This window comes from Didymosphaeria variabile (genome assembly GCF_027946475.1).
Source record: "Didymosphaeria variabile strain IMI 356815 chromosome Unknown scaffold_7, whole genome shotgun sequence".
NCBI lineage: Eukaryota > Fungi > Ascomycota > Dothideomycetes > Pleosporales > Didymosphaeriaceae > Didymosphaeria > Didymosphaeria variabile.
Window position 1 is genome coordinate 1,027,208 of NW_026611626.1, and position 23,072 is coordinate 1,050,279.

The window sequence follows — 23,072 nt, forward strand, 5'->3', positions numbered from 1 at the left end:
GCGTCTCTAATTGGTGTGTGCCATGCACTATCCGTAGCCTCGCCTGACGAGCGTGGTAACGACTGCGTCCACGACCCAAGTTGCCGGGCGCATACCTAAAGGTACAGATGGATTCTGGCGCTTGGAACTCATCGCGCCTAGTGCAGCACGAACTTGCGCAGCTCCCGTTCTCCGCTTTGCCAGTGCTTGACTGCTCTACCATCCATGTATCCGTGTATGTAGACGTCACCGACGTATCTATACTCGCCTCGCGGTCCTTCTGGGCGAAGCAGTACTGGAGTCGGACAGCCCAGTGGAACCACCACGGTGTCGCCAGCGGCCATAAAGCCTGACCCCATCCCTATCGATCCATCTTCGGTGATGCAAAAGCATCGACCCATCATTCGCGAGCCGAAATGTTCTTGAAGGAAGCGCCTCCGATCTTCCGCCTTGACGCCAGCATTCACGTCAACATAGCGCCAAAGCTCTTCATCAAGCGGGAGTCGTGGTATCCGTTCGTGAGCCAAAGAAGCAAAAACGTGGTAGCACGCAGCTCTCCAAGACCCGTCCTTCCACCCTGGGGGTAGCTGATCAAGAGACAGTGTTCTGCAGAAGTCCTCCTGACGTGCTTCGCTTTCGTCATCTTTTGTATTGCTGAGCAATTGCGCTCGCCAGTGGATAAACGCCATGACATAATCAGCCAGGGTGCACAGAGTACCCACGGCAATGCCATGGCTACGAATGGTGTCAAGATATATGGCAGATATTTCCAACTTCCTTCGATCATCCAGGACTCTAGCCACGGCCTTGACAGACCCTGCTGCTGAAGAATTACACAAACGGCCCAGAGATGTCGTTTCGGGATTGTGAGACCAGTCAGGTACCCAGCTAGGCAGGTTGGAGCTAGTGTGTAGTGGAAAGTGTACAGTTTCGCATAACACATCCAACCGCTCTGTGGTACAAAGAAGGTAGTCAAATACCCTGACATACACTTCCTTTACCGACAGGCTGTAGTCCACTGGGAATTCGTTGCGGATGTCCTCGGGCAATAGACCCAATATGCCATAGAGCTTGTCCCTGGGATCTGCGCTCAATTTTCGTCGACAAACGCGCATTACTTCCAGTAGGGATTCCTCTCCGAGGCCATAAAAGGAGCTGACGTCGGGGATACTGCTAGGCCCATGGTAGACCAACACTTGCGAGTACGTGAACTGCGTCGATGATGCTCGCTGCCCACCATGACTCAGGCTCCCGGGAAAGTAATGATCGATCAAGCTCTTGTGGCGCCAGAATACATTGGTTGCTAGTCGATACACGGACCAGGGAAGACTCGTAGCGCCGCAATATACGGTAATCTCCTGAGCATTGAAAACTTCTTGCACAACCCAGAGACGTGACCAATATTCTCTTTCGAAAAGTGTGACCACAGAGGAGAGTTGTGCCTTCCCATGTTCGGACGACATGAGCGATTCTATGCGCTCGCTGTCGGTAGACTGTGCCGTTGCTTCACTCAAGGTTTCCATTGCCATGGTACTGTCATCCGCTTCTGGACCAAGCCATATTGCAACAGAGATCGCACGAGAGTAGATGTACGTCATTAGTTGGACCTGCTGAGTTCTTTCGGCGACATTCTGCTGATCGATTGACAACGCATCTACCCATACCAAGACGCTTTCCTTCTTGGCTCGTAGCGCAAACAGCGCACCATGAAGGCTTGCTGAGACCGGGACATCTACTCCTTCAAGTTGAACCCTCTTCTTATCGTCAGTATCACCCCATGCGTAAGAGATTGCGATGTAGCCTGGTGGATCCTCGAGCGAGTAAGCCGCGAGCTCACATTTGATCAGTGACATCGTTTTAGGTAGGATCCTGACCAGCCTGAACTGGAAAGCGCTCAGCTGCTTGTACTGATACACTTTCTCGCCAAGAACGCCAGAGACAGATAGGGAGACAGATTGCCGGAGTGTGGATCCCGAAGCTAGGGAACGTGCATCACCAGACGATAACCTCTTCGTTGTTGGAGAAGTCTCGGATCTGGAGTCTTCGGGCTGGATAGAATCGGGCGGAGAAGGAAAGCTACCGGGGACAGCCAATGGTATCTGTAAACTCGGTATCCGGTCGCCGTGGGCTTTGTTGTGTAGACGGACGGGTGTTCGAGATCCAGAAGCGCGCTCATACGCTGCCTCTGGAGTGTTCTGAGAATTTTCCAGACGTGTTGAAGGTACCTACGTGTATTTTCAGTCAGTAAGAGTTGCCAATAACCGCTCAAAGATAGATCTAATAAAATGACCTAGCCTTCGACACGTACATCCATATCCGAATGTCTGCGCCGACTGACGGCGGGAGGCGAAGGCTTTCGGTGCCTCACAAAGCGAGTATCTATTGGTGGGGACACTTTCCTTTCCCGTCGCCCTATGTCGGACGGGCGAGCTTGTTCCCCACGGCGCGACTTGGAAATGGACTTCTTTATTTGGGGATGTGGTTCGGAAATGTTCCGGTGAATGGTGGGCGGCATGGGCGGTGATGGTCGACGTTGTATAGATTGTATAGAGTTCATATCAGGTTGAGGGGGTTCAATGCTGAACTCGCTAAGGAGAGGAGGGTACAAGTGGCGTCGAGGGTCTTTTTTTGGGCGCATGACTGGAGGTGACGGGATGCGCTTTCTATAAGGAACAGAGTGCCTCATATCACTACGACCCACCGAGCCCCAGCCATCATTGGTGCTACTAAGATGTATATCCAGACCAGCTAAACCAGGATTCGGCACCTCTAGATTCTCTTCGTATTGGATATTGGCCTCGGCGTCAATGTTTGACCTTGCTGGAGATGAACCATGCTTCCTGGCAGAATGCTTCTTGTTGCTTTGTGAGTCTAGCCTTGCTGGTGGCGACGGCATCGCCTTTCTGTTGATTCGCGGGGGCGACGGAACTTGCTTGCTTGAGTGGTGCCTAGGACGTCGACTTTCTGATCGTGAAGGCGATTGATCGTCATTCCGCCATTCCTCTGTAGTTTGGTGACCGTATGTTTCATTATCGGAATGAAAATTGCGTTGCAGGCGAGGCCTCTCTTCTTCCTGTTCGTCTCTCGAATAACGGCGCCTGCGATTCAATGGACGGGAGGGCGGTTCCGGACTAAGGAAATCCTGACCGTATCCCCACGAGCGATACCTTTCTTCATCGTCATAGTATCGAGACATGTTGGCACAATAACAAGGCTGTTCGTGTGTGTCGCCTGCCTAAACGCGGGGCTATCGGCAGCTCCAAAGCAATGCGGCTGATGCAGGCCCGCCGCCCCTGGTCGTGTGAGACCCGCTCACTGGTTCGCTAGATGTCAAAGGAGGTCTTCCTCCATGAGAAGCTCGCGCAAGGCCAACGTCAAACGCGAGCATGGCCATGTGTAGATAGAGGCAGCCTGGGTGCGAGGCGTGTGGACCTGTTGTGTCAGCCGGACGCGGTAGAGTGAATAAGCCCTTGACGCGGAGATGCGAAAGCATCGACGTCGCATCTTCCATGGAATCAAGCAGATGCTACAGAGCTGGACCATACTCCTGTGCAGGGCTTTAAGCGCTTGCATTGTATCAAAAGTCAATGTAAGCATTTACCTCTGAAGATACCTAGTGTAGGTACCGACTTGCACGATTCCGAGGTTCCGAGGTTCCGGGGTTTCAAACGGCGCACGTGATCAAAGCAAGCCCGAGGGCTCTTACCTTGGCTCTTTTGGTACTGGATTTTGTCCTCTTCTCTCCCACATAGTCTTGTGCTATCGCGTCTCGATCAATACGACCACGGTGCAATGCGCTGACAGCTTATGTGCCCGATTGCCACTGCTACATTGCCGCCAAAGTCGCCACGCAATTCATTTCGTCAGGCTTATACTGGTGTCCTTTCATCCCACCATCGTCCAGAAGGTGCGCATGGCCTTTCGTGATAGCAATCCTAGATCTGTGCCTTATATCTTGGCCTTTTTCTCTGCCATACGTTCAACTCCTTGAATAGGAAGGTCACGATGCAGCGCGATTGCGGGACCCTTGGCAAAATCTGGGCGCCATCTCACCGACAGCGTGGGAATGCTGCGAGGGATGCGCTACAGCCTCACATGCCCATGCCGTCCGCCTGGAACCAACCCCTGGGGTCGTGGCCTGCGTATCCAGCATTCATCAAGTCCGCGCAACAGACGAACCGCAAGATTGACTCTGCGGCTTGAATACTCCATTACAGACTCTCACACATGTACAAAAATGGACAAAGCTTTAGCCTTATCTCTTGCATACTGCCGCGCCCTTGGCACCGCTGCTTCGAACGTTCTATCAGACTGCCATAACGGCACGGTTGCACAGCGAAGCGCCTGAATGCCCTCCCCTCCTCCCTGTTCAGACCCTTCTCCGGGATCCTGATCTTGGCCCAAGGCCTTGGACACCTTTTGTGGTGCGCTTACCAGCGGTTACAAGAGCTATCAAACCACGAAAACGATCCTTCGAATTGGCCAGCCAAACACCAGCCTCTTGGAACACTCGAAACGGTAATAGACCAGCGATAGCAGATGAATAATGCAGGCCCATGCACTCTCGTTAGCTATGAAGCGGGGGTGCACTGACTGAGGGGCGTGGTAACCCTGCGTGCATCAGGTTGATGCTGTGCTCTGGACCCAGTTATTGTTATCTATATGAAGACTCACTCGAGTCTCCTAACATACGGCGTGCGTTTGTTCATTTTCTACCTTCAATACTTGGCTCTTACCAAGCCTTGCTGCTTGTGTGACCAGCGCGCCAAGTATTCCTTCAATTATTGTCTCACTCCCAATCACTTCTGTGGGCTTAAACTCTATCACAATGGCTATTGACACGCGCGCGAGCCTTGAGGTCACCAAGGGCGCGACCGCGATTGACCCCATCCCCTTGGACACCACCAGCACTCCGAGCTCCATCATCGAAGACGATGACCACCTTTTAGGGCCTTTTCCAACAGAAGAAGAATGGGCGACGCTTCCTCGTGTCGCGGGCTCCAGTACGCAATGTCGGGGTACAAAGTGGGTGTCCATGCTGGGCGATCGTCTAAGACTCAGGACCTACACCTTCAAGTCTGGAATCTTCAGATATCAGTAGCTGGCTAGGACACCTACTTCACCCACTTCCTCGATCTGTGAACTTGATCTGACTTTGTAACCCCCCTTTAGTTCCTTGGACCGCGTGGACTGTTGCTTCTGTTGAATTTGTGGAACGCTTCAGCTACTACGGTACCAGCGCAGTGTGTACGCCATTGCCCATCTACAACGACTATCCGAAATTTACTGACACGCTATACAGTCGTCAACTTCATTCAGAAGTCACTACCTCCGGGCTCCAAAACTGGAGCTGGCTTTTTGAAAAAACCTGGTTCCGGTGCTCTAGGCATGGGACAGCGTGCATCGACTGGTCTAACTCAATTCAACCAGTTCTGGTCTTACTTCACGCCCCTTTTTGGCGCTTGGCTTGCCGATGAGTACTGGGGTCGCTACAAGACGATCCAGTATGCCAACGTCATCGCGGTCATCGGTCACATACTGCTCATCTTTTCCGCGATTCCCCAGGTCATCTCGAAGCCGAACACCGCCATTGGCATCTTCTCCGTTGGACTTGTCATCATGGGTATTGGTACCGGTGGTTTCAAGTCGAATATCTCACCTTTAATTGCTGAGCAGTATAAAAACCGGAAAGCGTACGTTCGGACGAAGAAGAATGGTAGTAAGGAGATTGTCGACCCTGCTACCACAGCTGCGCGAATCTACATCTACTTCTACTTCCTGATCAACTGCGGGTCTCTCACCGGTTCCCTTGCCATGGTATACTCGGAGCATTTCGTGGGTTTCTGGCTCTCGTTTACTCTGCCAACAATCTGTTACTGTCTGTGCCCGCTTATCCTGGTGTTTTTCAAGAAGCACTACGTACTGACGCCACCCACTGGCTCCGTCTTCGGAAAAGCGTTCAAGCTCATTCGACTGGCCATAAAAAATGCTTCCCGAAAGAACATTTGGAAAGACGAGCTCTTCTGGGAGCGCGTCAAGCCAAGCTCGCTGCGCGCTAGCGGCAAAGATGTTCCCTCGTGGATGAACTTCGATGACGCTTGGGTCGATGAAGTCAGACGCGGTGTCGTCGCTTGCAAGGTCTTTGTGTGGTGTAAGCACGCGCCCGCCCCCAGCCCACATCCAACCCTCAGCTGACTTGATAACTATGTAGACCCGCTTTACTTCCTGTCGTACAACCAGATGCTGAACAACCTCGTATCTCAAGCCAATACGATGAACCTTGGCTCCACACCTAACGATATTGTTGCCAAGCTCAACCCAATCTTCATCATCATTGTTATCCCTATTATGGACTTCATCGTCTATCCCGGTCTTCGCAAGGCAGGCATTGTGTTCTCTCCCATTAAGAAGATCACCGCCGGTTTCACACTCGCCTCTTTCGCTATGGTCACGGCCTGCGTCATCCAGTACTACATTTACAAGATGTCGCCTTGCGGGAAACAGATCAACGCATTGAGCGAGACCCGCACAGACTGCAACGCAGATATCTCTGTTTGGGTGCAAGTCTTTCCCTATGGTCTTATCGGCATGTCTGAAGTTCTCGCTTCCATTACTAAGCTTGAGTACGCATCTCCTCAGTCCACTCCCACACTTTAGCTAACATTCAACGTAGATACGCTTACACCAAAGCTCCCACGAACATGAAATCCACCGTTCAGGCCATTGCTCTCTTCACGTCCGCTGTGTCCTCTGCGCTTGGCCAGGCCCTCGTCTCCCTCTCCGAAGACCCTCTACTTGAATGGAACTATGGCGCCGTAGCCGTTATCGCTATGTTTGGTGCCATTGGGTTCTATCTCACCTTCCGCAAGGCTGACAGGGAGGAGGATGCTCTGAACGCTCTGAAGACATCCGCTTATATGGGAAAGAAAACAGGAGACGTTGAGAGTGAAGCTAAAGGCCAGGAGCTTGCGAAAAATGAGAAAGCTAGTTTGAACTAGAAGAATATCGGACAATAACCATATGAGGCTACGAGATAGTAGCGGGAAGGTAAACGTGAGTCAATGTAATTGGAATGGACGATATGAATTGATGGCCTAATCCAGACAGTAAGATTGAATACAAACAACCTTACTTCTACCTGTATGTTCTGTTACAAAGCCGTAACGCCCCCGTTAATTGCCATTATGATCCAGATTTCTCTGCACCAAGTATACATACAGCTTAACATAGCGTGACCGTGACGTACTATTCGGTTCGGTCACTGCAGATCTGCATTAAGTCCGAGCAGAGTAGGTGGAGTGAACTCGGAGGGTATTCTCACTGTGCAGGAGGAGCCTTTGGAAACTGCAGAAACCGACTAAAAGAGCTGATAGGGCAGCGCTATAGGTCTTTTGTGGATTGGGTATCGCAACTTTCTCTATAGCTACTACACATCTTATGTTCAGCGTTTTGGCTTATCGACAGTCAAATCGTCTTTTAAAAGCTAGCGATGAAGTGCAGGAAGTTAGAAGGTATAGACTTTCGCATCGCGCTTCAGGCTTGCCTGATCGGCGTTCTGCTTCTGCGAGGTAGGAAGTGAGTATTGCTGACAGCTCCGCTCCAACCTGTCATACGGCGTGCTGCAGTCAACCCTTTTGATGGAGCAATACCCTTTTAACCTCCATAGGGGCTCTGTTGTTCTCTCGGCTTTCTTTTAGCATTGTGAAGGGAGAAAAGTAGTGTGTACGTGGCTTCCTTAAGTATCTGTTGACTCTTCGTGCGTTATGCTTCACAGAGCACAATTGTACCGACGTCGGTCAGCTTGTTCCATGTCGTCAGTGTCGCAATGACAGAGATTTTTCTGAATTCTGCGCTTGATTCGAGACAGGCTTAATGAGGAACAAGCGGAACAAGCTGTCTGTCACGCTAATAATGCTGGGCGCTTATGTACGTCTTCAATCGCGCTTCGAGGCTACATCAATCCTAGAGCTTCCTTTCGACTCCTGCTCTTCAAGTCCAAGTACGGAGCCTCTCCTACACTGCACACACGGTCTCCCGCTCTCGGATCATGATAGTCGTATGTAGCGCAGTGCCACATACTTCGGTTATCCCAGATAGCTAAGTCGTTCGCTCGCCATTTGAACCTTACCTGTGCATCGTGATTTTGGGTTACGATGTTGAATAGATAGCCGAGAAGCAAGTCCGACTCGTCCTTGGTGACGCCATTGATTCGTTTCGTGAAGCCTTTGTTTACGTAGACAGACTTCCATCCAGTAACAGCTGCGGCATGGTAAGCGTGGTAACAACTTGAAATAGTCAATCATCGCTTACGGTTTGTTCGCACAACTGGATGGACTGCCGTTAACGCTTCGCCAAAATTGAGCGGGTTTCCTCTGATGCCCTTCCTAATCGGATTTCCCAATCTCTCCGCCTCCTCCAAGAAAAACTTCGCATCGTGCGTTGCTGTCAAACCTTCCAGGAATTGCTGCATGGCAGGGGATACACGGTCGTATATTTCGTAGCCTGATGCCCATAAAGTGTCCCCACCTGTCGCAGGTAGAGTGTGAATCTTCAGCATAGCATAATCGGACGGCACGGGCTCAAACGTTATATCGGAGTGCCATCCGGCGGAGGCGAAGCGACTCACGTCGGACAATTGGTGTGTGAGACCGCCGCCCTTCTTTTGCTTCTCGCTGCTTATAACTGATATTTGATCCCCTAGCTCAGAACCTTCCTCTGTCAGGGGGTGGACATGCAAGCCAGACGACTCAGGCTACGGATCAATTAGTGATTGTTGACGACACAGTCGGACATAATACATACACACCCAGACAATTCGGTTATGCGCAGCATAAGTTCTTTCATTTGAAATGGGGTCACCTGTTGATCCCGGAGAAAGACAACTCCACGCCGTGAAACTACGAAATCTTTAGACAAGAACAGAACCAATTGAAAGAGAGGACAAACCGGTGACTGCGAGGTCTCTAATCATGTCGTCGCCCCATTTCAATAGGTCTGTCACCTGGAGACCTTCATATTCCCTCCCAATTACCGGAGTAAGATCCTGATTTCTGAAATTGTCGAGCGAACCGGTATACGTTAATGGCTTCAGAAGCCTGCTGCGGGCAAGTGGGCTTCCACCCACGAAACGGCCTTCGACGGCATCTTGGTCGTCAAGGTGTACGCGTTTGACCGAAGGCATCGCGTTGGACTGCTGCACAGATTTCTTCGATGTTACACTACAAGACTAGACAGTGAATGCTATTGGCGGCCAAATTGGCGAACGCGTGCCCCTTTGGCTAGTATCTGGAACTCTACCCCTCTTTATGGCTTGAGGGTCTCCTGGGTTCACCTGACGCTACCCCACATGCAACCCGAGCACGTCATCGGTAATCCCTCCGCTTTGGGATGTGTCCTTGGTTAGTCGCTCAATTTCCTCGAAACAGCTAGGTCGAGGCTACAAGGAGTGAGATGCACCGAAAAGAAACATGTCCTCGGCCCGGTGTCCACACGACTATCGCAGCACTAAGGCGGCTTCACTTCCCCAGTCGTTTAAGTGTCGATCACGTATGCATCGAACGCAATTGCGACATTCATTTGCTGATGTTTATTAAATTCGTAAGTGGAGCATAGTAAAGACCCACGCGCATATCCCAGCTCTCGAGTAGCGACAAGGTATTGGAAAGATGGGAAACGATATCGAAATCGCCCCGAGAGTGAGCGAAGATGTTGGCTCACTCAAGGCATCAGCAAAGGTCGGACGTGGTGAGTTGGCCGATATTACACCACCTCACGAAACATATGAAGGGCGACATCGATTCGATCCGACAGCAGAATGGACAGACGCAGAAGAGAGGCGTGTTGTGATCAAAACGGACTTGTTCCTCCTCTCGTGGCTCTGCGTCATGATGTTTGGCCTGCAACTTGATCGAGGTAACCTGGGCAATGCGCTCACCGACAACTTGCTGAAAGACCTCAACCTGACGACCGACGATTACAACAATGGAACCACTATCCAGCTTGTGTGCTTCCTGGCCGCTGAGTTCCCTGTCCAGTTCCTCACCAAGCGATATGGATTCAAGTACATCTTACCTACCATGATGTTCGCCTGGAGCACGGTCTCCTGGGCTCAAGCGTGGATGCATGATCGTACTACGTTCTACATCACCCGCGCATTGATCGGTGCCTGTGAAGGCGGTTTCATACCAGGGGTTATCCTTTTTTCGACATACTTTTACAAGTCTAAAGAGCTGGCCATCCGTCTTGCGGCCTTCTGGTCTACGCTGAACGTTGCGCGCGTCATCTCCGCATTGTTGGCAGCTGGTCTCTTGGAAATGCGTGGTGCACAAGGGAAGCCTGGGTGGTTCTGGCTATTCTTGATCGAAGGATTGTTGACGATGGCTATCGCTCTAGTTTCCTTCATCTACCTACCTTCTTCACCCGTAGGAACCAAGGGAATTCTATTCCGGAAAGGATGGTACACCGAACGCGAGGAAGTCATTATGGTCAATGTAAGCCAAACTGTACTTCAGAAATTGAGCACAACTGATAAAAGCAGCGAATCCTCCGCGATGATCCAGCAAAAGGTCTTACAGCACTCCAAGAGCCTGCAACTTTCAAAGACATCAAAGCGGCGTGGAGCGACCCTGCCATGTGGGGACTTTATTTCCTCGGACTGGTTGCTTACATTCCTGCTACACCCGTTACTGGGTACCTGAGCTTGACCCTCAAGCGTCTTGGATTCTCAACATTCAACTCGAATATGCTTACCATTCCATCGGCCGTACTTCAGATCATAACCATGTTGACTCTTGCGTACAGCAGTGATTACTTCAACGAGCGTACCCTACATATCATCTTTGGCGAATTCTGGATCATGCCATTGCTGATCGCTCTTCTTACTCTCCCAGATGGCGGCCGCGAATGGTCTCGGTTTACACTGATTACTCTGATCTCGGGATATCCGTACTTCCATCCCCTGATTTCATCCTGGATATCGGAAAATACGTTTGATGTAAAGAAACGGGCCATCACAGCTGCCACTTACAACGTCGTTGTGCAGGTAGGCTCGTTGATCGGATCTCAGATCTATCGCAAGTACGACGCACCGTACTACAAGCAGGGCAACAAGGTGTGCGTCGCGATTTGTGCCTTGAGCCTTGTCACGATGGTGGTCCAACGTCAGGTATTGGTGTACTTGAACAAGAAGAAAGACGAGAAGTGGCGGGCCATGACATCGGAGGAGAAGGCATTGTACCAATCAAACCTCGAAGCGCGTGAGAGAGACGGCAACAAGAGATTAGACTTCAGGTTCGTGATATAGCATAGTGGCGATTGAGGCTTGTGGGACATATCCTTGTAGGGGCGGGTATTTCACGGCCGTATACCGGGATAATCAAACTCACTAGTTGTAGTGGGTCCGATGCATACCCCGCCATGTGTCCGCCTCATTGGTACACTTATTGTGATTCGGAAGGTCTTTACGCCGTTTAGCTTGCATGTAGCCCTTTCTCCAAATCAGCGCAGATGTTCTTGACTTTCCTCGATACAGCAATATCCCCGACTCAGGTGAAAATTTGTGAGAGCCGCATATATCGAAGGCACTTGGTATTGGCTTGCTAGTGAGTTGCTCGCTTCTCTTGAACTTTCGCACCACAAGACTTCCACGAGTATACTCAACAATATGGCTTGGGAGGAACCTCGAAAGACGGGTATGCAGTACCGCCGTCTGGGCAACTCCGGATTGCATGTCTCTGCCCTGGGTCTTGGTGGCTGGCTCACGTGAGTAATCTCATGCCGAAATGCTTGCATCTTACTAACAGGTTCACTAGCTTTGGTGGTCACGTTGAAAATGGTAAGTGGGCGCAAGTATAAGGCTTTTTGTGTAAATACTAAGAGTTATTAAAGAACTCACATTTTCCTGCATGAAGCAGGCGTACGACTGCGGGATTACCTTCTTTGACACCGCCGAAAATTATACGGCCGGGAAATCAGAGATAGTGATGGGCCAGGCAATCAAGCGATTCGGATGGAATCGTAGTGATATTGTCATCAGCACCAAATTGAACTGGGGTGCTGTCAACGGCGAAGTCCTCGTCAACAACCACGGTTTGTCAAGGAAGCACATCATCGAGGGGCTGCGTGCCTCGCTGAAGAGACTGGACCTTGAATACGTGGATATTGTGTACGCGCATCGACCAGACCGCTTGACACCAATGGAGGAAACAGTGCGAGCCTTCAACCACGTGATTGAGATCAAGGGATGGGCTTTGTACTGGGGAACGAGCGAGTGGTCAGCGGATGAGATTGCTGAGGCGTGCGGCATTGCGAAGCAGCTCGGTCTCATCCCACCAGTAGTTGAGCAACCGCAATACAACCTGCTTGCTAGGAGGAAAGTCGAAGGAGAGTTCCAGCGGCTGTATTCGCGTTTCGGCATTGGTTTGACGACCTTCTCGCCGCTCAAATTTGGTGTGTTGAGCGGAAAGTACAATGATAGTCCCGAGGGGCCTCCCGCTGGATCTCGGTTTGCCGAAGGCAAGGACCGATTTGTGAATAGCATGAGGGATTCGTACGGAAATGATAGCTGGGTGGAGATGATTGAGAGCTCTAGGAAACTCAAGGTGCGTGAGAACGCCTAGTCCAACTGTTCTATAACTGACGAGAGGAAGCCTGTTGCCGACAAATTGGGTGTCACCCAGTCCCAACTCGCGTTGGCTTGGTGCCTAAAGAATCCGAACGTTTCATCCGTCATCACTGGTGCTTCTAGGCCAGAGCAGGTGGTGGAGAACTGCAAGGCACTGGAAGTTCTGGACAAGCTCACGCCAGAGATATTAGCAGAGATCGACGGAATTGTGGGCAAGATAGACTTAGATCCGGCGAGACAGGATTAGACCTCACGCGTGTAGTGTGACACCTGCATGATAGAGGTCTCTGGGCAGACACGCTAAAGACGCACTCAGCCGCGTCACTGCCTGATGCAAAACGACTTGATTACCGATTTTTACGTTGCTTACTTTCTATCGCACCTTTGCCGGTACAAGACCATTTGTGACGTGATCACGGATCCATCCGAGCATCTTACAAGAGCTCTATACTCTGTACTGGCGCTGCCCACGCCTCTTTTGTCAAGGACAAGGGATGTCGACCTCGGATCGATGGTGCATCTCAAATTCAGTATGCAGCTTCTACATATACGTCAGGACTGTGCGTACTTCATGTGCCTTACACGGCTAGCTGAGCGACTTACTCCTCTGAGCATGGTAGGTATACTTATTTCTCAAATACAGCTTCGAAGAGCAAATTATCAGAAGAGGTGAGATGATGCTGAGAATTCTCACGTTGTCAGCAAGATGAAAATCTAGAAGCAATCACTTCTATTCTATCCATCATGGATTCTCGAGAAATATCCACTCGCCTACATTCTCAACCATGGCCGTGACAGGAACGCCTTTGAGATCTAGTATTGTGAAGTTACACTTGATTGACTTACAATGATGTAGCCCTAAGTTTGTAACTTTGTCTAAACTCCTGCGACACAAAAACAGATAACGCCCGAAAGATGTTCCAACAATCCACCTCAGCCAAACAGCTGCCCAATTCTGCGGTTGTTCCACTCCCAAGCTGTGACATCGTCATATCGGCAAGGCGTCGCATCGGTGATGAACTCCTTCAAAGGAAAAAGAGAAGCTTGACGGTTAGGTTTGACGAAATAGGCAATTGAGTAGCGCTCGGGGATCTCTGTGTTGTCACCAGCCTTGATGGCAGGTGGATAAGTCACTCTGTGGCACGCTGCCCGGAAAGTATCGTTGGTAAGGCGTTGAAGAGAGTCACCAATATTGAGGATGATGTCTGTGGACTTGGCCGACTCGACACTACGGAAGACACCGGGCTGCGTCTGGTCTTCCACCTGGAGTCCACCCACGGAATCTTGGAAGAGCATTGTGATGGTTCCAAAATCGGTGTGTTCAGCGATGCGGGTGGCGCTACCATCCGCAAGTTCCGAAGCAGGGATGGCTGGGTAGTGCAGTAGGCGGAATTCGTTTTCGGCGCGGTTATGGAGTGCCTTCAGGTGGTCCTCAGAAACGTTGAGCGCGATGGCGAGTGCAGAGAGCAGCTGCATCTCTGTTTTGAAGGCCTTCTCGTAGAAATATTCCATAAAACCTCGGAAGCCTGGGAGGCTATCTTCAGGAACCCAACGATTTTCGGCTAGGTCGTCTTGAGCACTGCCGAGATCCAGTGTTTCCTAGCAAATGTTAACTAAAGTTAGGATGTGCAAAGGAGGAATGCGAATAGACGAACCTTGATGTCACGGGCAGTTCCAGGACCAGCACCCTTCTCATATCCACTGATTTTGGCGACATTTTCTTGCCCCACGAAGGCGTAACCACGATTGGGATTGGCTTGGAGAGGGCGTTTAGCTTCCATCTTGGTCTCAAGCGGCAGAGAAAAAAATTTGCGGCTCTGCCATCATGTATAGGTAAGCCTTTAATGCCTTCCTCGAAGAGATTCAAGCATACCATTTCGAAGAGCTTATGTATATCCTCGTCCGGAATACTGTGATTTTGGATCTTGACGCCTCCCCGCAACTTCAGTAGACGAAGTAGCTCCGTGCAAAAGTACGTCTTCTCTTCAGGGGTGCCGAAGAATAAAGACATGTCGAGATTGACGCCTTTGTCTGTCATGGTTGCTGACGTGCAGAGTGTGGGTCTTTGTTTAATTGTGAGATGGGTCGTTTGGGTTGAAGATAGGTTGAAGAGGAGAAATTGACAGCCTGGTGGTTTGTGTGGGAGATATGGTGACTTGGTAGTCTCCCTCGGCGAGCTTCAGACCCTTAAATATCGTATCGAGCCTACTTCAATCTGCAATCTCGTGATCTGGCACCAGTCGGGGTAGGCGATTGCTCCTGTCAAGATCACTCAATTTGATTCAACGATTACTCCGGCATAGATCTGAATCCGTTGTTGGAGCCTGTCAGCCAAAGAAATCAGCTTGGGGTAGCTATCACTCCGCGGTACGATTCACTCCGTTGCGAAGTCCACTCCGAATGGTGGAGACAGGGGGAAACAGCGGGGTAAATGCTAAGAACTTAGCAGCATTTGGAACGTTTTGATTGTAGAAAGCGGGGACCAAGTTCTCAAGTGAATAGATAGGTCTAAGAGAGATCTTGTATGAGCAAACTCCCGCCTTTTGCTACAAGAGTGTTGATGCTAACTGTTCGAAGCTACTTTGAACCTGATGAATACATTTTAAAGGTGCCAATTCCAGACACCACTCCAACAGACTCAAATAAACGGACTACCGTTTCACGCAAAACTTTGAACTTAGGCAGCGCGGGCCAACATTAGCTCTGGAGAAGCCGATGGTAGCCGCTGGCATGGCACCACAGTGTGTCCTGATAGTCAGTCTCCTCCATGTATAGGCTGGAGACGTTGACCAGAATTTTCCAAATGTACGTTTATCGACGAAAAAGGTCGAGCAGAACCTAAGATGACGAGCATCCACTATGTTTAGGCTGCGGAGCTAATCCTATCCTAGCCGGAAACTCCCGCCACTTCGGAATCCCTTGCCCTCTCGGAATCTCCTGCCCTCCCGAGCACAAGACAAAGACTCGACATGCCCGGGCTGCTCAGTGTGTAAACGAAATGGGTACTGCTGCCAGAGACTGGAAGTGGACTCAAACCGACGTCATATGATTGTCATTCCATAGCGCCCGCCTGAGGGGAGTTGAGGCTATCGCATGACGGTCTCCTCATTGAATAACCTTACCACTAAAGTTCGATGCTCGTGGCATCTTTGTGTAAATTTCACAGGTGACGTGTACCGGAGATGAATGTCCAATGTTCTGAACATATTTGCGCTAGCGTATCACTCAACCACATTCTTTAGTCGTCAATCCATGTTTAAGAACGAAGTAGTGCGGCATTATAATCACATTGATCGAGATTTCTCTAGGTGGGTAGCATAATTCTCATAGTGTAGATTATAGATGTGTGCTTACTCATATGACTTCAATGTCGAGTTGAGGTGAAACAAAATGCTACACGTCGAGGGACACATCGCGCAATCAGGTGATAAGCGGTCGGTCGAGAATGGGTGGTGATACCAACTGTCGAGGATACATCGTACAGGCGACGAGACGTAAACGGCTGGAGATTCAGGATTCGCACTCCGTATGCGATTACGCTGTCAGTAGCTGTGCAACGGTCTGGGCGTCAAATGTGTGACCGTCACACTTGATAAGTTTGCTACCATACGAAGCACGTACACTAAATGACTCACGAGTATATGATGGAACTGGCGACTGATTGTTCAGACTGATTGATAAGTGAGGGAAGTGGGACAACAGCTACCTACGTTGGCGGTGATGATTGGCCTTTCTTTACTTTCGCGGTGCGGCACAGATCCCTTTGCGGTCATTATGTATTACCTGTAGTAAGACTACGTCCACACCGCGTTTTCTTCCCTTGCTCGCATATGTAACCTGATTTGGTGGTCGTTAAGAAAAGTTGAAGGCCCCCAAGTCTTCCCCGTCGCTCCTGTCGCCATTCTATCGGTGCTTTGCCCTTGCTGTTTCACAGCCGTCGGTCAATTTTCTGTTAGTTTTATTTGGTTTTCAATGATATATTCACTCTCTTATGAGCTTATTCTTTTTGACCTGGAGCCATAAAGAAGTGTAGGAAGAATTTCTGCAATCGACAATGCTGTGCAATAGATTCTGGGAAGACGCACATTAGCGCAAGCTCCGAGGATCACGCCGTGACTTTGTATCGTATGCAAAGCCTCGCCTGTATATGCAGGGTCTCGGTGATGTCCACTCCGGCTTTCAATTGGAGCAGAAAAATACATAATTCCAGCCTTAGGAGATTCTACGGAAAGCCCTCACTAAGTTTCCCATGCCCTTGTCGTCTTGCCCTCCTCGAGCATCCCAGCTTTCGGTAGCCACATAGTCCAAAAGACGATATTTGCAAATTCCTGTGCTGTCGCGTGCTATCTGTCATCTGGTGTTTTTGTCATCGGTACTAATGGATTTCGTTCTACCAACTAGAATCCGAACTTCTCATACAGTGGCTTTCCTACGGGTGTTGCATTGAGCCAAAAATCGACATCAAGCTCTTTAGCCGTATCAATACCTCATTGGACAAGCATAGCTCCAGTACCCTTGCGACGACAATTGGGGTGGGTGAAGAGGATATTCAGGACTTAAGTCTGTTAGCAAAGCTCCAACGTATCAAAATGATGGTGGGAGGATGTATAGACTTACGGACGAGCAGCCTCCCTCTCGCGAGATCGGTCTATTTGCCCTATCGCTTGCCCAACGAAGTCTCCCGAGCTATCGTCTGGATACCAGTCGACAAATTCTTCTTCTGGGTGTATGAAAGGGTTTTCTTTGTAGATCACATACCATGCACCGCTAACGATGCTCCCTGTAGAAGTATCTTCGACTTTCAACCAGCGTGCATGGGAGTTATGGGGTCACATTCCAGCATGCGGTCAGTAGATTTTTGCAGCGAGGCTTATCGGTCGCCACCGTTGACGGAGTAGAAGAGCCGGAAGAATGGTTGATTGAGCCCCTCGTGCGCTGCCCACAACATGACGGCCACGAGCTCGTCGAAAATCCGTTTCAAGGTCGATATCCGACAATTTGAACGACGTATCGGGCCAGAGGAAAAATCGAGAGACGCAAATAACCTTCAGACTGTCGACCACTAAGGGCGGGAAAGCAATGGAAAACAGTCCGTCCTGTGTGGTATGCCAAGGTTGACCCAGCCTTTGGCAAGCAAGAAAAGATTGATGACCAACTCTCGCGCACTATCTTCGCGCTTCGTAACTGGCCTCTGCTTCGGCGTATAACGCGGCGATGTACCACAATGGCGGACTGGAGCAAGCGCTTGGTGGCCTGCTTCTGACCAGTCTTGCCGCATGTCCTGTGACACCTGCCTTATTGGTCACTACTTGCACATTTTTAGCGTGATATTCGCGCCTTTTCTTCTTGTTTGATACAAAGCTGTTACGCGTGTAGAAAAGCATGTTCTGAATTCACTTTCCATTTCGGTCTTTGCTAAAAGCAAAACGACAACATTACATGGCCTTCCAGCGACCGAATCTATGTACATTCATGGTAGGGCTGCTGAAGCTAGGCGCGCTTAAAAGTCGCACCCTGTCGGCCAATGTATACGCAGATTCCGATGTGGTAGGATTCAATTTCAATCTTACGAAGCATGTGGCGCGGTTGGGCGTCTAGATCGGCTTACGCCCCGTCGTTCGTCCGCCTTCAGACCACTTTAGGCGACACCGACATGAAGTCGAACAGGGGTCCGGTACACAGTTGTATCGAACGGTCCTTTTGTTCGGGCCGTCCTACTTGCATGAGCCACCACCAGAGCAACGAGGCGTATGCGTTATCGCGCGGAATTTGCCATCCATGCTGCCTTTGCTCTCCAGAGTTGTCGTGCAACGTTTGCGTTCCCATGCAGCGGGTGTCCTAATCTGGTCTCTTGTAACTGGAAGTACTGGTCTTGGGTCTCGGCAACGATATCATCCTCCTTCATGATGTTAGACTCTCACTTCAACTTGTGGCGTTTTCTCAGTGATGTCAGTTGTCGAATTTTTTCAACATGGCGGATCAGCTCGTTATCTCTGAGTTCAATCGAACGCCAGTCGTGCAAATTGTCACCTGGTTTTGTCTTGTTGTGAGCGTTCTTGCGTTCTTCTCGCATGCTGGCGTCAAGGTCTATATTTCGCGGTCACTGACTGTGGAAACTGGCTTTGTCTTCCTGTCTTTGGTACGAATACCACTCTCGAGACTGTCCCAATATCTTACTGTACATCAGCTTTTTGCGAGCGCGCAATCGATCGCCGTATCTATACAAGCTTCAAACGGCTTTGGCAAACCGTCAAACACACTGGACAATGGAAAGTTACAGGCAGTTTTGAAAGTCAGCGTCGCGATCGACTCAGATGCGCGTTCAAAACTAATAGCAGTAGAGCGAATACGCTGCCACAATCCTCTTTTTCTTCTCCGTCGCCTTCTCCAAATTGGCAATCGTGGCTTTCGTTCATGGCTTGACGCCTAAGAAGCTGGACCGGCTTTTTAACTACGCCTTTGGAGCCTTCGCAATCATCTGGCTCATCGTATCCGTATTTGTTGCGGCTTTTCAATGCCGTGTGCCTCGTACATGGGACAAGGCTTCCGGGAAATGCATAGACGCTGTAGGTGTTTGACGTGAATGATATCCATCTTGGCTGATATTTGTATAGCTGGAATGGTGGGAGGCTATCACGATCCTGAATATAGTGTCCGAAGTGTCGCTTGTCGGTCTGGAGACGGGCATCTTAGTGCCCTTACAAATGGAGCGACAGAGGAAGGTGTCACTCATTAGTCTCTTCGCTTGTCGGCTACTGTAGATACTGTCTTTACAGCCAATAACCTTTACTAATATATCAATAGTGTCACGGCCGCGGCCGCAGTCCAGCTCTACTTTTTCCAGCAGGATGTCTCTGGACCTCTTAAAGATGACCACTCGCTCGGATATTGGCGGTCGACCATTTGCAATCAGATTGTGCAATGTCTTGCAATCGTAACAACATCGCTTCCATATACGAACATTTTCATGAAAAGCTTTGAGTCAGGTCTCATCACAGTTGAAAGGCCCGGAGGCAAAACCGAACGCTCTACAGAGGCTAGCGGCCCAAGCGGGAGAGGGTACGAGCTGCTTGATGTCTCTCGCAGCACCGGCACCCAGCCAAGCGAAGGTATCAGTAAGACGCAGACTTTCACAGTTGAGTCGGCAAAAGGAACTTGAGTGTAGATCATATATTTTGGTGTTTCGCGACAGAATTGACGCAATGTAAAATGCCTCGTACCAGTGAAGTGATGAGTTGAGCGCTGAAGCAAATAAAGCAAACAACGGGAAGATGGCCGTATCTGCAAGACCTCTAGATTGATAGCCCACGGCTGTAAGGAAGGGAGAGTGCAATCACGAGCGAAACACCCGAATCCTTGCTAGTACCATTGCCCGTTACTTGCTTTATCACGCCATGCGGCGCGGTCCGCAGCGTTTGACTTTGACGCCTCAGGGGTTCGGAGAGGTTCCCGCATGCCGATGCGGAGGACGCGGGTGTGACCCGAGGGTGTGGTTCACACCCCGAGAGCGGATCGAAAAGGGCAACATCACCGATACTCAAGAGAACGCGAGCCCGGGGGAGTGGTGTGCGTCTCATTTAGTGTGCGCAATGAGGTAAAAGCATCAGACATGCAGTGCGGGAACACATGCAAGGACAGGGACCAAGACGAGGACACTCCGCAACAAAGTCAGAACGTCGTACTACCGCGCATGCAGGCACAAGGGTTGAACGAGTCGAGGACGCATTCCGCTCCGATATGCAGCCAACACCCCGCGCGTGCATTACTATCGCCTTATGCGAGCACTGATCCAGATTGCGTCGCATCGAAACGTGCCATGTGCGGCCAATACTCGCGCCTTGAAATCCCCTTACCCGAGTACCGACCCAAGTAACCCTGGACGAAACGTGCCGTTGCGCGGCTGAGAAAAGCTCTCCATAGGTTTCTTTTTTTCTTCTTTTCTTCTTTGTCTCACAATACGCTCGTGACATATTCCTGCCTCAATTTCTGTCCCTTTCACTCTTTCTATGATGGAGGCCCAAAGCAAGGATGGGGGTTTTGAGCTGCAAGAGGTTCGCGATAGGCCTAGGTCATTAGAGAGCGACGATGCTGCACTCTCGAGGCTCGGGAAGAAACCTGTTCTCAAGGTAATCTTCTCCCTGTGAATTCGTACCTAAGAACTAAAGAGTAGCTTACAGAGGCGATTCGCGTTTCTGTCTATCCTCGGATTCAGTTGCACGGTTTTGGTCACCTGGGAAGGGTCGCTGATGTTTGTATTCCACACACGCCCAATCTCGTACTCTGCGTTAACCTTGTCATAGTCTCTTCCTCGTGGGTCTGCAAAAGTAAGTTCCGGAGAAACGACCACATTGACAATGTAATGTCTGACCAAGCTAAAGTGGCGGTCCTGCGGGTGTTATCTACGGATATCTGGTTGTCTGGATGGGCACAATATCGACTTTCATCGTGCTTTCGGAGCTGGTCTCCATGTGCGTATACTGACTCGCCTCTTTGGATAAGCGGGTATTTATTTTAGAACAGGGCACCAACTTCTGGCGGGCAATACCATTGGGTATGCTCCATTCATATCGGAGGTTTCCTTCGAGAAGGCAATCTAACAAACCCCAGGTTTCCATGCTAGCGCCTAGGAGCATTCGGAAAGGTCTTAGTTACATCGCAGGTATAGTGAACCTGAAGCTTCCAGTCGAACTCAGCTAACAAGTGTGACACAAATAGGATGGCTCACTTTAGCAGGCTGGCAAGCATCCGTTGGCTCCGGTGCCTATCTGACCGGAACACTAGTCCAAGGCCTCCTTGTCCTCACGCAGCCGAGCTACGTTCCCCAAAATTGGCATGGTACCTTGCTATATTGGGCTGTGATGATGTTCTGCATTACTATCAACATCGCCGCCGGATGGCTGCTGCCCAAGTTTGAAGGCGGTCTTCTCATCCTCCACATCGTTGGGTTCTTCGCGGTGTTGATTCCACTATTGACCCTGGGCCCGAGGGGGGACACCAAAGAAGTCTTCGAAACTTTTTACAATCTTGGTGGGTGGCAAACTCAAGGCTTGTCATTCTGCATCGGGATCATGGGCAGTGTCTTTGCTTTTGTCGGTACGTTCTGTTCTTGATGCAACAGTGGCGCATTTACTAACATTCTTTAACAGGCGGCGATGGTGCGATCCATGTAAGAGCTGAAACCCTGACTGGCCTGTCGAGTGTCTAACATATTGCAGATGAGCGAAGAAATCCAAAACGCCGCCTTGGTCGTACCTCGATCTATCATGACTGGAATAATGATCAACGGCTCTCTCGGGTTCGGCATGGTACTCACGGTCCTCTACCGAGCCGGAGACATCGACGCTGCGCTCGCAGAGAACCCAGCGTATCCATTTATGGCAATTTTCAAACATGCCACGAACTCAACAGCAGCAGCGGCTGTGATGGCATCATTGATATTCTGCTTGGCCACTTCTGCTACTGTTGGTCTATTAGCGTCTTCGTCTCGAGTCTTCTGGGCCTTTTCTCGCGACAAAGGTCTGCCAGGGTGGCGAATGCTAAGTAAAGTCAGTCATCTGCATATCCTAATGTCGAGTAGATTACTTACACATGTGACAGGTGAGCGAACGAACAGCTATTCCGGTATACTCCGTGGCTACAACAACCCTTATTGCATGCGTGCTCGCGCTTGTCAACATCGGCTCATCAACGGCATTCAACGGTATCATCTCTGTTTCCATTGCGGGTCTCTTCTCATCATACCTATTGGTCGCTTCGCTATTACTGTACCGTCGATGCACCGGGGATATCGTACCGGCCAGCAGCGTATCCGCGAGCAGCCCGACCGACTCCCAAAACACAAAGATTTTGTGGGGTCCATGGAGAATCCCTGGCCTCCTGGGCATCGCAAATAATGTCTTCGCTTGCGCATACCTCTCCTTCGTGCTATTCTTCAGCTTCTGGCCAAGCTTTGCTGAAGTAAGTCCGGCAAACATGAATTGGTCGATATTGGTAACGGGCTTCGTTGCCATCTTCAGCGCTCTATACTATGTTCTCTGGGCAAAGAATACATATCACGGTCCAGTCGTGGAGGTGGAGCCTAGATACGTGCAAGATGTACGTGCATAGGTGGGCAGATGAACAGCGGCAAGCGGTGAATGACCACGTTCGCGACTGGTCGCGTCGGCAAGTACGCGTGGCCCTCATTCATCTCAAGCTGCTTGAAAAGTTAGAATAATGCATTTTTATCTAAAGCCTAGTGAAGTCTCTTCGCACTTGAGTTCAAGCGAACACAACTGATCCAAGCAATGCCAGAGTACCCAACAATACTAACATCATGTTAGTGAACGCACTCCTACCCAACGCCTCCAGATCCGTCTCAACCCTTTTTGTGAATGCTCCTTTGTCATTCGCTCGGGGGAACAGTATTTCCGGTGTATTCTTCCCAAGAAACTCGCAAAGTGGCTTCCATCCGTCTTCGATGTTCCATTCC

At 50.3% G+C, this 23,072-nt stretch overlaps 7 protein-coding genes across 7 annotated transcripts; 3 read left to right on the forward strand and 4 right to left on the reverse strand.

Annotated features, from left to right (window-relative positions):
* Positions 1–137: 137 nt before the first annotated feature.
* Positions 138–2,875, reverse strand: N0V89_009475 (uncharacterized protein; the record flags this gene model as incomplete). Its single annotated transcript, XM_056218226.1, has 2 exons — positions 138–2,204; positions 2,681–2,875. 2 exons carry the CDS (start codon positions 2,873–2,875, stop codon positions 138–140), a joined length of 2,262 nt encoding a protein of 753 aa, XP_056067491.1.
* A 1,932-nt stretch (positions 2,876–4,807) lies between these two features.
* N0V89_009476 (uncharacterized protein) lies at positions 4,808–6,977 on the forward strand (the record flags this gene model as incomplete). Its single annotated transcript, XM_056218227.1, has 5 exons — positions 4,808–4,982; positions 5,152–5,226; positions 5,282–6,130; positions 6,191–6,602; positions 6,653–6,977. 5 exons carry the CDS (start codon positions 4,808–4,810, stop codon positions 6,975–6,977), a joined length of 1,836 nt encoding a protein of 611 aa, XP_056067492.1.
* Positions 6,978–7,930: 953 nt separating this feature from the next.
* Positions 7,931–9,160, reverse strand: N0V89_009477 (uncharacterized protein; the record flags this gene model as incomplete). The annotated part of the gene is made up of 4 exons (XM_056218228.1): positions 7,931–8,238; positions 8,290–8,731; positions 8,782–8,876; positions 8,926–9,160. The coding sequence occupies 4 exons, from the start codon at positions 9,158–9,160 to the stop codon at positions 7,931–7,933; spliced, it is 1,080 nt and encodes a 359-aa protein (XP_056067493.1).
* Positions 9,161–9,644: 484 nt separating this feature from the next.
* Positions 9,645–11,281, forward strand: N0V89_009478 (uncharacterized protein; the record flags this gene model as incomplete). The annotated part of the gene is made up of 2 exons (XM_056218229.1): positions 9,645–10,469; positions 10,517–11,281. The coding sequence occupies 2 exons, from the start codon at positions 9,645–9,647 to the stop codon at positions 11,279–11,281; spliced, it is 1,590 nt and encodes a 529-aa protein (XP_056067494.1).
* Positions 11,282–11,641: 360 nt separating this feature from the next.
* N0V89_009479 (uncharacterized protein) lies at positions 11,642–12,848 on the forward strand (the record flags this gene model as incomplete). Its single annotated transcript, XM_056218230.1, has 4 exons — positions 11,642–11,739; positions 11,790–11,812; positions 11,866–12,578; positions 12,627–12,848. 4 exons carry the CDS (start codon positions 11,642–11,644, stop codon positions 12,846–12,848), a joined length of 1,056 nt encoding a protein of 351 aa, XP_056067495.1.
* Positions 12,849–13,534: 686 nt separating this feature from the next.
* Positions 13,535–14,639, reverse strand: N0V89_009480 (uncharacterized protein; the record flags this gene model as incomplete). Its single annotated transcript, XM_056218231.1, has 3 exons — positions 13,535–14,200; positions 14,257–14,418; positions 14,475–14,639. The coding sequence occupies 3 exons, from the start codon at positions 14,637–14,639 to the stop codon at positions 13,535–13,537; spliced, it is 993 nt and encodes a 330-aa protein (XP_056067496.1).
* Positions 14,640–21,920: 7,281 nt separating this feature from the next.
* Positions 21,921–22,611, reverse strand: N0V89_009481 (uncharacterized protein; the record flags this gene model as incomplete). The annotated part of the gene is made up of 2 exons (XM_056218232.1): positions 21,921–22,137; positions 22,229–22,611. The coding sequence occupies 2 exons, from the start codon at positions 22,609–22,611 to the stop codon at positions 21,921–21,923; spliced, it is 600 nt and encodes a 199-aa protein (XP_056067497.1).
* Positions 22,612–23,072: the final 461 nt, after the last annotated feature.